At 48.5% G+C, this 15,389-nt stretch overlaps 1 protein-coding gene across 2 annotated transcripts in view; it reads right to left on the bottom strand.

Annotated features, from left to right (window-relative positions):
- Positions 1-4,038: 4,038 nt before the first annotated feature.
- Positions 4,039-15,389, bottom strand: part of BICDL1 (BICD family like cargo adaptor 1) — a 53,949-nt gene continuing 42,598 nt past the window's right edge. For both annotated transcript variants that reach the window (XM_060269977.1, XM_060269978.1), the window contains exons 9-10: positions 11,310-11,430; positions 4,039-6,210 (exon numbers count right to left, since the gene is read on the bottom strand). In XM_060269977.1, coding sequence (XP_060125960.1) covers positions 6,010-6,210; positions 11,310-11,430 — 322 coding nt within the window. In that variant the 3' untranslated portion in view covers positions 4,039-6,009. The remainder of the gene's footprint in view (positions 6,211-11,309; positions 11,431-15,389) is intronic.

The raw sequence follows: 15,389 nt of genomic DNA, 5'->3' as shown, positions 1-15,389 counted from the left end.
TGAGTTGCCTAGAACTCTTCACGGGACAAGATGTTGCACAAAGCGGGTGGTGGGGGTGGAGTACAAAAATGTGGTTATACACAAGATTTTTGAATAAAGAAGTAATGGCTGCTCCTCATCTCTGGGAAAATTAAAGTCGGTTTATAATCCAGAAGAGACAGATCTGGGATAGAGTCTACGGTCTTGGTCCTGTATACCTGAAGGAGCGTTTCTACCCCCACCGTTCAGCCCGGACACTGAGATCCAGCGCTGAGGGCCTTCTGGCGGTTCCCTCATTGCGAGAAGTGAGGTTACAGGGAACCAGGCAGAGGGCCTTCTTGGTAGCAGCACCCGCCCTGTGGAATGCCCTTCCATCAGATGTCAAGGAAATAAGCAGTTATCCTAATTTTAAAAGACATCTGAATGCAGCCCTGTTTAGGGAAGCTTTTAATATTTAATGCTGTGTTGTTTTAATATTCAATTGGGAGCCGCTGTGTTTTAATATTCAATTGGGAGCCGCCCAGCCGTCTCAGGGGAGACTTAGCCAGATGGGCGGGGTATATTTATTATTATTATTATTACAAGCTGAACAGTTAAGTAAGCCACCTTGAGTGCCAGCATCACCATCAGGTACTACCGTAGGTTAGGACATTTTTATTCTCCTAGGTGCTTTAAATAAAGATCCTATGGGAAATGAAGGTGTGTTTTTTTTAAATAGTGAAATTGGATTATTCATTCTGTCTGAATTGGTTTTGGAGCTGTTGAGAAGTGCTTTTGTTTTCAACTCTATGTCCTGTAGTATTATGAATTTGCATTGTGACCAACTGGCATATATTTGTACAAAGAGCACTAAACGAACACCACAAATTATTATTTTTAACATGCTACCATTGTTTGAAGTCAGGGACAGGGAAACCACTGGGCCTCCAGATGTTGCTGGACTCCCAATTCCCATCATGCCTGGCCACTGGCTATGCTGCCTGGAGGCTGATGGGAGTTGGAGTCCAACAATGTCAGTACGCCAAGCAGTTCCCCAGTACTGGCTTAAATGCAGCAAGGGAGTGTTTTCCCCTGTTGGAACTCCCAAAGGAGGTGTCTCTCTCTCTCCTTCCCCCCCCCCCGCAATGTTGCTGGACTCCAGCTCCCATCAGCCTCAGCCAACATAACCAGTGGTCAAGGCTGATGGGAGTTGGAGTCTAGCAATGCTTGCAGGGTACAGCTGCTCCTCTTCCCCCTCTACAGCAGTGAGCAATTCACAGTACCCATAGAAAGACAGTACCCATAGAAAGGACCCATTTTATTCTGACGAGAACTATTTACAAAAGAAGCAGTAGAGCGGCGTTTTCTACTAAAATATGCCTTTATAGAATATCTTATATATATTTATAGAAAAAGTACATTTATTTACATTACTGCTACATACAAAAATTACTGCACTGTGTAATATGTACATATACCTCTAGATACATTCTGTCTGTTCATCCCTGCTGTGTGCTTGGTTTCCAAGGGCTTTGGGCGGGGGGGGGGGAAGCCTATTGATGCAGCTCCCAGGCACATCTTGCTTTACTTTTGGGTAAGTGGTTTGAGCTGCTGAAGTGGGGGATGCTGACAGATCCAGATCCGAGGGTCTCTGGAGGTGCAAATTGTCCCCAGAACCTGCCTGTGGTCTGTGGGGAATTCTCATTGCTAGTAAGTTCCCTTATGATGGGCTGGGCAACCTCTGGCCCTCCAGCTGTTGTTAGACTCCAGTTCCCATTAGCCCCACCAACATAGCCTGTGGGTGACGGATGATGGGCACTGAGAGTCCAGAAACGTCTGAAGGGCTGTAGGCTTGCCCCAGCTCTGGCTTACAGCCTAGATCAAACAGTATGTGAAAAGGGCTGGTTGGCTACCGTGAGAACAGGATACTGGAATAGATGGGCCTGATCTGGCAAAAAGTCTCTTCTGATGTTCTTAAAAAGGCTATGTACTGCTCACTTCCTGGGCTATATCACTTCAGGCTCTATAATGGGGAACTGAGCGACCGAATGCTCCTCTCATCTTTCTTCTTCTTAATTGCACATAAAACTTGGAGAAATGTTCTAGAGTTGCCTTCTTTCCTGGTAGGCAAGTTTTCGATGTGCAGGGATTTATTTTATTACAGACAGGCATTCACCCATGCAATCTCTCTTGCCCTCCTGGTAAAAATGAGAATCAGTGTTTTGCCATGTGGAACTGGGCCTCTCTGGATCCTGATGTCCGTCCCTGTCCCCCCGTAAAAATTACTTTCTATTTTGCTATAGGCAATAGACTTGGTGGCCCATTGCACCTCCAATTTGAAGTGTACCCATGGGGTTTGCTAGCTCTGCTTCCTCCTTGACAACGCTGAGCCTGCCTAACCCACAGCCAGAGAAAGCTGGAAAGGATCCCAGATAGTCACACACAGGGAAAGCAGGAGCTGTGAGCCATCTCTCTCCTGCCACTGTTTTACTGTAGCTTTCTTTGCTCCTCCTAAGGAAAGGTTAGCTACTTGGCAGTGATCAATGATGGAGGGAGCCAGAGGCTCTACAAGTGCCCCCTTGCATTATCAGTCTGCCTCTTCCTTACAGGCAAAATGCATGCCAGGCTCTAAAACACAGTGGGGGGGGGACTCCAGCTGGATCACATTGGCTGAGGCTGATGGGAGTTGCAGTCCCCAGAACAGGTGGGGGTGGGGGTGGGATGGGACAGTTTTCCCTTTCCTGTTCCAAAGTATACTGTGGTGTACTTTTAAGTGCAAGAATTAACTGAATAGATCTGCAATGTTTTGTCTGGTCTGGTCTTTAGGTAGTGATACAATGACTGATGCCACTGGTGAGGATTCTCAGCTAATGCAGGGAGTGGGGAGATAAACCTGGCAGTGTGGCTCCTTGCAATTGCTCTACAGCCACCCACTTCTCCTCTCAAATCATTGGAGCTCCCCACTCCTTCACCCCTGGCTGTGTGGTTCAATAATATCACAACATGATGTGGCTGGGGGGGTGGGGTGGGGGTGGAGCTGTGCTGTTATGACAGATGGCAATGCTCAACAGAGAGCGTGGGTGGGAGACTGGCAACTCCTGGAAACAGTCTACAAGTGTGGCTGTCAGGTTTCTTAGGGTGGGGGAGGGAGACCAGCCCTCCCTGTTCTCTCTTTATTGCTATCCCACAATGCAATGGGCAGTAGCTAACCTTGCAGGAGAAGGTGGCAAAAATATGGCATATCACATTTAAAGGAAGACCCACAGTGCTCAAAGATGGTGTCTGCCAAACCAGTGTATAGATAACAGGTTCTGTTACACCCTATTTTAACCAGAATACCTTTATGAATGTTGCCACTCGGGTTCTGTTCCATACTGGTGTAATGGTGGGATCAGGAACCTACGGGCACTCTAGATATTGCTGAACTACAACTCCTATCGTCCCCTGACCATTGGCCAGGCTGGCTGGGGGCTGATGGGATTCCAGTAACAACAGGTTCCCCACCCCTGGTGGCATAGATCTCACAGTGCAGGGATTCCTTTCTACATAAATCAGCATTATCTGTCCCACAGTCCCCCAAATGTTGTTGGACTGCCGTGCCCATAAACCCCAGCCAACAAAGTTAGGGACAGGATGATGATAACAAAGTTAGGGACAGGATGGTAACTGTAGTTAAACAGCACCTAATAGACTACAGGTTCCACATCCTTTTCACAAGCAATTTTATTTCCCTTGCAAGCATTCTGCTCTAACAGCCAGTTACCAGATTAAGGCTGTAACACACTATATCTTTAAAATACATTCTTTCCCTCAAGTAATTCTGGGCACTGTAGTTTATCCCTTGCAGAGTTACAATTCCCAGCAACTCTTAACAAACTTTAGTGCCCAGTATTTTAAGGGGGAAGTGTGCTTCAAATGTATAGCGTGCACACAGTCTAAATATATAGGGGACAAGTTTAGCCTGAGTTCTGCTGGCTGCTCCAGCTGTGAAGGGCATCTGCAGCAGGTGCAAGAGTTGGGTTCCTGTTTTTGGAGGGCCAAGAGAAAATATAACAGCAGGCTGGGCTTTGTTAAGGAAAATTCTGGGTGTGAGGTTACTCTGCCACCCAGCTCGTCGGGCACGAGCCCGCGGTCCACTCTACTGTCTATGGTTGGAAAAGGATTTGTTCTCATAGAGTCCACCTGCGTCTCAGCTCTGCCACTTCTAGATTGGGGCTGCCCCCAAACCTTCCTCCAGTTCGAAGAGGGATAGCTAAATGTGCTACCCTGCACCTGTTGATGGATTCTCAACAGGCCCAATAGTCAAGACGTCGGGTGTCCCAAGAGCACCCACAGGGCACCATTTGGCTACCCCTAGCCTAGAACACTACCACACCAAGAAAAGATGGAATCTGGCTTAACCTATGCTGGGGTGAGGAACCTGTGACCCTCAATCGGTCAGCGGCAACTGACCATCGACCATGCTGGCTGGGAGTCAGCGAGAGTCAGGCTGAAGTCTCAGCAGCTCCCGCATCTGAGCAGTAGATGTGAAAATGCCACGCCCCTTTCATTTCTATTCTTCCATGAGCCTCACTCCCAATTTAACCTCACAATAGCAGCAAGGGGTGGGGTTTAGCACCTAGGCAGGGATAGCCAACATCAGGGCTGGTGGGGTGAGGCCACTGCCTCAGGCAGCAAAAGCCCCCAAGGCAGCACCCCTGTGGGCAGACCACTGCCAGCAGAGAAGCAGCACAGGCACTGGTGCTGATTTCAGGATTACGTGCAAGATCTCTCCCAAAATTGGCACCAAGGCTGGCGCCGCTTGTCCATCAGTGGCAGGGCAGGGTGGCACTTGCCGTTTGCCCTTGCCAGCATGGTGCCCTCCAGATCTTGTTGGACTCAACATCAGCCCCTGCCAGCATGGCCAAAGGTTAGTGATATTGGGAACTGTAGTCCAACAAGATCTGGAAGGCACCATGTGGCCAGCCCTGGCCTAAGGTTTTAGAAGACAGCAAGTGGTCTCATTTTGCTGAAGGGCAAAGTTGGGAGGGGAGGGGGGGAATACTGTGAATCCCAAGGATTTGCAAAAAACCTGGGCTCTGGTTCTCACAAGATTTGTCCAGGGATTCTTCTGCTTGTTGGGTATGGTGCTTGTTTAGGCAAAGGAGCAGCTACACACACACACACACACACACACACACACACACACACACACACACACCACCTTTGACTCTTGCTGCAGCATACCTGCAACTTCCAACTGGCTTCCCATTTCCTTGCAGCCACAACCTCTGGGAAAGAGAGCAGGGGAACAGAGCGGACATGGAAGCTGATCTGCCTTCGGTGTGCTTACATTTTTGCTTAGTCACCCATCCTGAGAGAGACCAGGACAGAGCACAAACACTCCTCCATCTGTTGAGTTCTGTCTGGCTCTGCCCAAACCAGGAGCCACGACTGCTCTCTCTCTCTCACTTATGAGAAATAGACAGATAAGCACGACCCGCCTTTGCCAACCTGGTGCCCTCTGGTCTGGTGAAAAGAATGGAAACTCGGCAGATAAAATGCATGGGTATTTCCCTTTCTCGATCTTCCCTGCCCCTTCCTTGGTTCCCACATCTCAACTGGTTCTTTAAAGTTTCCTCTTTTGCAGAAGAGAATGACTTTTAAGACATCTGGATTACTCACAGCAGAAACAGAGTGGACCTAACAAGAGACCCTGAAGGTTGTGTGTTTTCTTATTATGTTGCTTTAAGGTATCAAAAGAAGAGTGTCCTTTTCAATTGCTATCGCACAGAAGACCGGCAATTGGACTATGACGCATGTAAACATTGAGTTCAGACCACGCAGCCTGCAAGATTAGTGCAGTGTTCTTAAGGGGGGGGGACACTCCTTGCCCCCTTTTTCTTTTTCTTTTCTTTTTTTTGGCGGCTTCTTCTGTGACCGGAATTGGAGGCCGTCATCCATCACAAGCTGGGCTTGCTGAATCTCTCTCCAACATCCTTCATCTCAAAAAATAAAGGAAAAAGGAAAAAGGAAAAAAAAAAGGAATTGAGAGTGGTTGCTCTGGTCCAATTAATTTTTCTTGAAAAAAGAAAAGAGGCGATTCCCTTCTGCCCCGCTGGGCTCTGCCCCCTGCTGCTCTGGCCTCAGCAAAGGGGAGGGTCTGGTGCGCCGCTTTGCCCCATGACCGCTGGAGAAGGAATAGGTGGGCTGGCTCCACTCCTTTGGATGTTTGTCCATCAGCTGCTGGTCAATGACCCTCTGCATGTCATCCTGCAGCAGGAAGGAAAGAAGGAAAGCTGTTAACAGGAAGGACAAAGAGAGAGCAGGAGGGATAAAACAAACATACATGGGCCAAATCCTGGGAAGGTCGAGAAGCAGCAAAACCTGGCCCTCCTCAGGCTCTGGGGTCCCCCCCCCCTTCAGTCATGCTGCCCAAAATGTTCTCTTTTACTCCCTCCCACCCATATAAATAAATGGCTGTGCCAGCGTAGCGCTCCTATAGGCAGAGAGCTCAGCAGAAGAGGGAGAGATGGGGTCTATACATTGGCTCAACTGAAAACCAGCAACTTTTGCCTCCTCTGCCAATTCTATCTCCCATTACTCTTCCCGTTACAAGATATCTGTAACTCATAATTGGTGCCTGAGCCTGCTTTTCCCCTCTTCCCTCCCTAACTCGTTTTCCTCTTGTGTCATGAATTCTTCGATTGTGAGAACATGTCTTCCCACTGATTATTTGTAAGCTGCTCTGGGAGCCTTTATTGGCTGAAGAGTGGAATAAAAATGTCTAATAATAAAAAGTAGTATAAGTAGCAGTACTAGTGGTAGCAGTATTATGCAGTACACAGATAGGCATAGTAAGTTCTGCCTCTGCACAGAAGCACATTCCTTGTGCATCATGGCAAACGGCATTGGGCACCATTATTTAAACTGTAGTGCCTGTAGATCACTTAAATGTCAAATTGAGGTGAAATAGCTCCACGAATCTTGCCATGAGCTGCATGACAAGCAGACTCTAGCAGTAAAAGGAAGGTTGGGGGGATCATTATTAGCCAGAAATCAGTGAAGCCAAGAGGAAAGAAACAAGAATTTCCATCCGACACGTGGGTTATCATCACAGCAAGGGCTCGGTTGCTAGGAACAACCATCAAATGCACATGGACACAGCGAAGACGTGTGTGCACTCATGCACAAACACACACACACTTCACTCCTACCATATCACCGCCAGTATCAGCAAAACAGACCTAGCCAGTTACCTAACTCTGGGGCCTCATCTTACACCAATGGAGAGGCTGGTCCATTCGGGTGACTAGGGCATTATCCCACCAATCTCAGCCTGCCCTTTGCCAGTCCTCACCTGCCAGCCTGCCTTCTCACTTGCACCCAGTCCAGGGGATGTCTTTGCCTGCCAGCTTCTTCTTCCTCCTCAGTCTCTTTGTTGCCCTTGTAGAACTCAGCAGGGAGGAGGATGGGAACAAACCTAGAACTAGTTGGTTCTGCCCGTCATTGGCTCTGGCGCCACCTACTGTCGGGCTCCCTGCCTGCCTGCCAGTCTCAAAGGGCACCAGCCACCGCTGTTTTACATGTCTAGTAAGGGGCCAATTGGCTATCATCTATATCAGAGGTCAGCAAGGTTTACCTTGCCTGGGCTGGTTCGCTTCAGCAGAGATCCCTCCGTGGGCTGGATCGTATGCGTGAGTGCAAGCGCTCGCGATTTCCGGCGCCGCAGAAGCGAGTCCCTGCGCCGCGCTGCACTGGTTTAGTGCAGCACACAGGGACTCGGGGAGCGGGCGGCTCGGTTCAGGGGTGACTCATGGGCCGGTTGTGGCCCATGGGCCTTAGGTTGCCGACCCCTGATCTATACGCATATCCCCTTTGGCCTAGCAATTTCAAAGAGCATGCCAAGGAAGGGTTCCTTTCTAGAATACCCCTGCCTCCCAAAGAATAATGGAAGTGATTCATTTTTTTAAAACACACACACACACACACACACACACACACAAGATATTTCAGGCTTCAACAGCAGGGGTGTGGAACCTGTGGACCTCCCAAAGTTGTGGGACTACAACTCCCATCACCCCTGATGCTGGCTGGTGATGATGGAAGCTGGGAGTCCAACAACCTATGCATCCCTTCCAACTTTTTCCAATGCAAAACCAAGACATGCATCTTCCGGGACACGCTCCCAGGGGAGTCATGTGACCTGCGCCTCGCTCGCTCTCCCAAAAAGTGCTTTTTTCCGAGGCAAGAGCGCAGTACGAGAGCATGCAAGAGCGCAGCACCCAAAATGGCCAGCGAGATCCCACAAGAGAAAACGAAATGTCCCTTTTTTTCCCCGGGTCACTTGAAAGGTATGCCTCTGGAGGATCACAGATTCCCCCTCCCTGCTTGAAAGCAAGTTGCATTGGTCATGGGAGCAGAGGCTTGGCTGTTCTCATTTCTACTGAGTGATCAAGACAGAAGTGAGGGCTGGAGAAGGCAAGATAAGCTGGGGAGAGAAAGAGGAGACAGGAAATTCAAATGGAAGAAACTGGAGGGGCTGCTTGTAGGAAGGGGTGCACTGCAAGAAACATATACCAAGCAGGGACGGACGACCCATGAGGTGGGGTGATGCAGCTGCCTCAGGCAGCAGAAACCAAAAAAGCAGGGACCCCATGTATGGTCTGCCACCTCTGCTGCCCAAGAAGCAGTGCTGGCTTCCGGTGAGATCTTGCGGAGCGCACAAGTTCTCGCTGGAACTCGCCATCCCCTCCATTTTGTAGCCACCGCCACAGAACCCAGCTAAGGAAGGCTGCAGCACAGCATGTTCCCATTTCGCCACAGGCGGGGAAACGGGACCCGACACCAAATGGGGTCACTGGTCCACCTGGCTCAGTACCGTCTGCCGTAGCTTTCCAGGGTTTCAGAGAGGGGGACTTTCTCCATCCCTACCTGCTGTACCACCGAGCTACAGGCCAGTGCTCATATAGGCAGCAACGGGAAGCAGCTCTCCAGAGATTCCGGCAGGAGTCTATCCCAGCCTTACCTAGAGATGCTGGGGATTGAATCTGGGAGCTTCTACATGCAAAGCACCTGCTTTACCAGCTTGCTTTGGCTTTTACACTAAAAGTAAAGATCCCCGCCATCGTGGTTGTGAATAAAGGGCTGATCTAAACAGGAAGACAGGGAGCGGTTTTAAGTTCTCCATTCCATGTTCTTATTATACGACGTTTTCAGCTTGTGATTATGAGTCATCTTATTGGGGAGAGCGACACACGGGGCCAAAACAAAACAACCGCCATCTCTCTGCCAGCTGAGCAAAGTGCTCCACAGCACCATTGGTGGTGTAGTGGTTCGGGTGTTAAACTGGGACCAGGGAGACCAGGGTTCAAATGCCTGCTCAGCCACAAAGCTCACTGGCTGACCTCGGGCCAATCACGGTCCCTCAGCCTAACCTACCTCACAGGGTTGTTGTGAGAAGAAGATGCAAAAGGGAAGAATCATACACCACTTAGAGGTCTTTGGAGGAAAAATCATTGTTGGTCCATCAAGCTTAAGATTATCAACACTTACTGGCAGCAGCTCTCTAGGACAGGCATCCCCAAACTTCGGCCCTCCAGATGTTTTGGCCTACAACTCCCATGATCCCTAGCTAACAGGGCCAGTGGTCAGGGATGATGGGAATTGTAGTCCAAAACATCTGGAGGGCCGAAGTTTGGGGATGACTGATCTAGGATTTCCCAGCCCTACCTGGAGATGCCAGGGATTGAACCAGGGGCCTTCTGCATGGAAAGCAAGAGCTCCCCACCCTGGAACTATATGTGCTGGGTGATTTAGTTCTAAACAGTACTTGGAATGAACTAGTGTGGTTTAACAAAGTTTACTGAATTAGTTTTTAAAAAAACTATGCCCCCCCATAATTGCCAGGTGAACTGAATGTGAATTAAATTCATTTTGGAGCAAAACTGAGCAATTTCTAGTTCATTTTCAAATTCATTCTACAGCACTCCCCCTCCCACACCATCTTTAGACTCTTTGGGCCTTTGGGGCCAGGACAGATTTTGAAAAAGGACCTTCTTCACACAGTGCACAGTTAAACTATGGACCTCGCACAGGAGGCAGGAATGGCCACCAGCTTGGATGGCTTTAAAAGAAGAAGAAGAAGAGTTTGGATTTGATATCCCGCTTTATCACTACCCCAAGGAGTCTCAAAGTGGCTAACATAATCCTTTCCCTTCCTCTCCCACAACAAACACTCTGTGAGGTGAGTGAGGCTGAGAGACTTCAGAGAAGTGTGACTAGCCCAAGGTCACCCAGCAGCTGCATGTGGAGGAGCGGGGAAGCGAACCCGGTCCACCAGATTACGAGTCTACTGCTCTTAACCACTACACCACACCGGATCAGATAACCTCGCAGAGGAGAATAAGGCCAGGGCTCAGTTCCGGCACTTCTCAGGTGGGCCCCATTGCCATTCTAAGAGATTAAGGGAGACATTTGTTGTGAGACTCTACAAGGGCTCTTGTATGCCCCTTAAGGGAATAAGGGCAGATTTTGTTTAGAACGTTCATGGTGAGTTCTGGCACCTCTTTTTCTAGAAAAATAGCACTCGATAAGGCTATCAATGGCTATTAGCCATGATGACTATCCTACGCCTCCATCTTTGCAGGTATTTATGCTTCTGCATTCCAATTGCTGGAATAATAATAACAATGCAAGATGTTACTGCAAGTCCATGCTCTGGAATGGAAAGCGCGTGTTAAAAAAAAAAAAGACACTAGTCCACAAGACAGGCAAGCAAATTCAGAAGGGTAATTTTGAGAAGAGAGAGAGAAACTGTGACATGCTCATGGAAGATGAGAAGAGCGATGTGCCCACAAGGTTGATTCTGTGGGTGCCTGTGAGATGTTTGCATTCTTTCCCCCCAGAGGATGCAGTGAGACTGAACTGGGATGAGATGAAACAGGATGAGGTGGTTGGGCGCTCACCTTAAAGGCAGGAGGGGTGTACGACTAAAGCTGTTGTTACGGGAACTGAGAAAGGCCACACTAGATCAGAAACCAAAGGAGCCATATTGTAAAAAGGCCTGAGGAAGCAAACTGGAAGCAGAGGAGAGAAGAGAGAGAGGGGGAGAGGGAGAGAGGAGAAGACGGAGAAGTTGAGAACTGAGGGGGAAAAGGTCAACCAGGGATCACAGGGAAGTAGGAAAATCAGGCCTAGTTAAATAGCACATGTGTGTACATCACCACTGTGCAAGGTTTAGGCAAGTGAATCAGAATGAATGCACAATAAAGGGACTCCTGGTGGAATCCACAAAGCATTTCTGACTTAAGAGCATAGGGGAGGGGAGGCGGGCTCTGTGCTGCTACTCCGCACTCCGATTTCCCTCTTACCTGCCACGCCTCCAGCTGCTGCGAAAGGTTAAGCTTCTGCTGAATAGCATCCAAAAGCTGACTATTCAGTGACATCATATCCATCTTGCATTTGGCTAGCTCCATTTCGACAGCGTTCTTCCTGAAAAGCAAAAGCAGAAGGCGGTCAAATTCATTTATCGGGAGACTTCTGCCATTGCTTGCTTTTTGGATTTAGAAACAGCCTGAGCAACGTGGCAATTCAAGAGGGTAACAGCATTATAAAGTAAGATCCATGCATGAACATGAAGGAAGGCAATATGGTGTCCTCCAGATGTCATTGCACGCCAGCTCCCATCACCCCTAACCATTGGTCATGCTGGCTGGGTCTCATGGAAGTTGGGAGTCCAACTGGCATTTTGCCAGTTTTTTAAGACGTGACTATTATCTTTCCTTGATCTCTTCATCCAAGTGTTAATTATGACATGTTTTAATGGGGTTGTTTTATCATGTACTTTAATTAGGGAGGTTTATATTTTCACACTTCTATAATCAATTCTTATACACGTAAACTGCTTAGATTAGAAGCTGAAGTTGACAGTAAGAGATAGATAGACAGACAAACAGACAGACAGACAGACAGACAGATAATATATGGAGGGCAACATAAATTAACATTACAATCACAAAACTTTTAAATACAGATTTTAATGGTACAATGTAAAATTCCACATTAAGAGACTACAACTCCCATCATCGCTAGCTAGCCGGACCAGCAGTCAGGAAGGATGGGGATTCATTGTACTCCAAAAACAGCTGGAGATCCAAGTTTGGGAAACCCTGAATTAAGGCAAACCTCCCTCTTCCCCAGCTATTTAATTATTGTAGAAAGATGAATATTTTAGAGTGGATTTCAGTATTATGGACCCACATCCTGCCCAGTGCCAGAGGTTGAAAGGGTGGAGAAAGTGGACAGAGAAATGCTTTTCTTTCTATCTCATAACACTAGAACTTCAGGACATTCAACAAAGCGGAACCTCGGATGATTCGGGACAATCAAAAGGAAGGACGTTTTCACACAACGAATCACTCAAACAATAGATTTAGCTCCTGCAAGAGGCAGCGAGGGCAACCAACTTGGGTGGATTTAAAAGAAGATTAGACAAATCCATAGAGGAGAAGGCTATTAATGGCTAGCACAATGGCTATGTTCATCTTTCACTGTCAGGTGTCAGTATGCCTTGGAATACCAGCTGCTGGGAATTATAAGTGGGTAGAGTTTTGCTTGCAACTCAGGTCCTGCTTTTGGGCTTACTGTAGATGTCTAGTTCACCAGTGTGAGAACAGGATGCTGGATGAGATACTGGCCTGATTCAGCGGGCTTTCTTATGTTGGGGGGGGGGGGCTGAGCTGCTGCTACTGCTGTATAAAAAGGTAAAGGTAAAGGACCCCGAGAGTTAAGTCCAGTCACGAACAACTCTGGGGTTGCGGTGCTCATCTTGCTTTACTGGCTGAGGCAGCCAGCGTTTGTCCGCAGACAGTTTTTCCGGGTCATGCGACCAGCATGACTAAGCCGCTTCTGGTGAACCAGAGCAGCGCACAGAAACGCCGTTTACCTTCCCACCAGAGCAGTACCTATTTATCTACTTGCACTTTGACGTGCTTTTGAACTGCTAGGTTGGCAGGAGCTGGGACCAAGCAACAGGAGCTCACTCCGTCGCAGGGATTTGAACTGCCGACCTTCCGATCGGCAAGCCCTAGGCTCAGTGGTTTAACCCACAGCACCACCTGTGTCCCTTATACCTGCTGCATAGACCCCACCAAATCTGTCATCTTGACTCTCAGTTGACATGGTAGACAGCAAGCTTATAAGGCTCAGCCCCAAATGGGCATGCGTCCCATGCTCCCTTGCAATAGTACAGGGAAACCTGGCACATTTCTCCCTTTTGGCACATCATGCTCCCCTTTGCTGCCTCCCGTTGGCTGTGCCACTGCTTCCTGCCTTCCACAAAGATGGCATACTCTGTTACATCGAAGGTGCTTCCAGACGGCCACTACGTTTGAGTGGTATTCAATCACAGCCAATTCACCAGCCAATTCAAGTCACACAATTCCTGTTGTTGGGGGTCTTGAGCAACAAACTCTCTTCCCCCAAAGGATCTGACTTCTTGTGATAAGGAAAGAGAAAAGGAAATGCACTGGAAAATGTGGGACAACACTTGCTTTGATATAACATCAGCTAACCCCACCAAACAAATCAGAATGAATGCCACTGTGGTCAAATCTTCTTGCAAACCAATCAGGACGAGTGCTCAATAAACAGGTAATCTGGAAGCACCCTGAGCCGCCAGATGGTCCTCTACAATTTGAGGAAGTGGCTGCCTGGAAAGACCTCTTCCACCCACCCACCCACCCACCCACCCACTGATCTGGCTGAAAAGAGTTCAAAACACCGCCGAAGCAGGACAGTGGAAGGGCTGAGAGGGGGAAGGAAGACTGGAGGCATTTATAAGGACTGTGCTAACAAAAGTGGTCTAGGGAGTCAGGGAAGGTGATCATTATACTCATAGCTGCCAAGTCTCCCGTTTTCCCCGGAAAATCCCCGTTTTTACAGCTGTTCCTAGCTGAAAAAACGAATTTTTTTGTTTTTCCCCGGTTTATTCTGGCGCAGCGGCCATTTTGGAACTGGGCGGAGCATGCTCAGAAGCGGCTTTTGATGCTGCTCTGCCCAGTTCCAAAATGGCTGCAGTGCGACTTCTGGCGCGGCGGCCATTTTGGAACTGGGCAAAGCAGCATCAAAAGTCACTTCTGAGCATGCTCTGCCCAGTTCCAAAATGGCGGCAGCGCTACTTCCGGTCTGCTATTTCCGGCCCGGTCCCTTATTTCTCTGACAGCAACCTGGCAGGTATGATTATACTGGATTGTATGAAATACTGTACAAGAGGGTGAACTTGCATACATGGCATTTCACAGAATCATAGAGCTGTAAGAGATCATCAAAGGTAATCAAGTCCAACCCTCCCCCCAGTCAATGCAGGAATTCCACTATTAGAACATTTCTGATAGGTGGCCACACAGCTTCTGCGTTAAAAAAGGATATCCTGCTAGATCAGGCCAGTGGCCCATCTAGTCCAACATCCTGTTTACACAGTGGCCAACCAGATGCATACAGAAAGTCTGCAAGTAGGATTTGAGTGCAAGAGGATTTGAGGGAACTTGGGATCTTCTGCATGCCAAGCAGGTGCTCTATCACTGAGTTACAGACCTTCCCCTATGTGGAACAGCACTGGAATCAAAGCTAAACCTGTCTACTGCCTTGAACCATCCCAAAGCCTGGAAAGAGGGATAAGTTTGTTTAAAATACACCTGTATTTTAAGATGTATCACAGGTCACGTTGCAGCAAAATATACCTGCGGCTTCCAAGATAGACGACCAGAACAAGGCCCTCCAAGTAAGTCCTGCATTGCAAAATCCCCTGACTGCTGAATGAATATTAAAAACTCTGGGACTCATACAGCCCCAGAACAGCAGCTGGTTTCCATGGATACAGGAGAGCCAGTAACCCACACACATACTAAAATATCAAAAGCTGCCTTTTGCATCCAAAACTCAGCAGTTGCCAGTTCCTTCCCTTAGCCAACAGGTGGCAGCGCTACAATGGCTCTTTAAACAGAGATCTGTATGCTTCCTGTTCTACGTGCTGAAAAGGTCCCCTTGAGTAATGATGATGCCAGAATCCTTGAAAATAAGGAGATTGAACCATTGCATAGCTTTCCCCAATACAACTGGTCCCCGTGTATGACAAATATAATAAATAATTTATATTTGGGGGGAAATAAATTATTTCTTACTAGCTGGCCAGGCCACGCGTTGCTGTGGCTCATCCCTGTGATTCCCGCCACCCTGTCCCGATCCATGACCTATCCTGTCCCCTCCTGCCCCCAACCCACACCCAGGCGAGTCCCCACCTCCATTCGGCCTAGTCCGTAAAGGCGAGCCTCCATTTGGCCTAGTAGCTGCAGTACCAGTGTAGCCTCCGCTAGAGGGCCAAGGTTTTCTAGCTGTAGTATCAGTGTAGCTGGCGCTAGAGGGCGCTGTGTTGCAACCTCTTCTGCCTTCTA

This window comes from Zootoca vivipara, chromosome 17 (assembly GCF_963506605.1).
Source record: "Zootoca vivipara chromosome 17, rZooViv1.1, whole genome shotgun sequence".
NCBI lineage: Eukaryota > Metazoa > Chordata > Lepidosauria > Squamata > Lacertidae > Zootoca > Zootoca vivipara.
The sequence above is the reverse complement of the archived record's forward strand: the minus strand, read 5'-3'. Positions and strand labels throughout refer to the sequence as shown.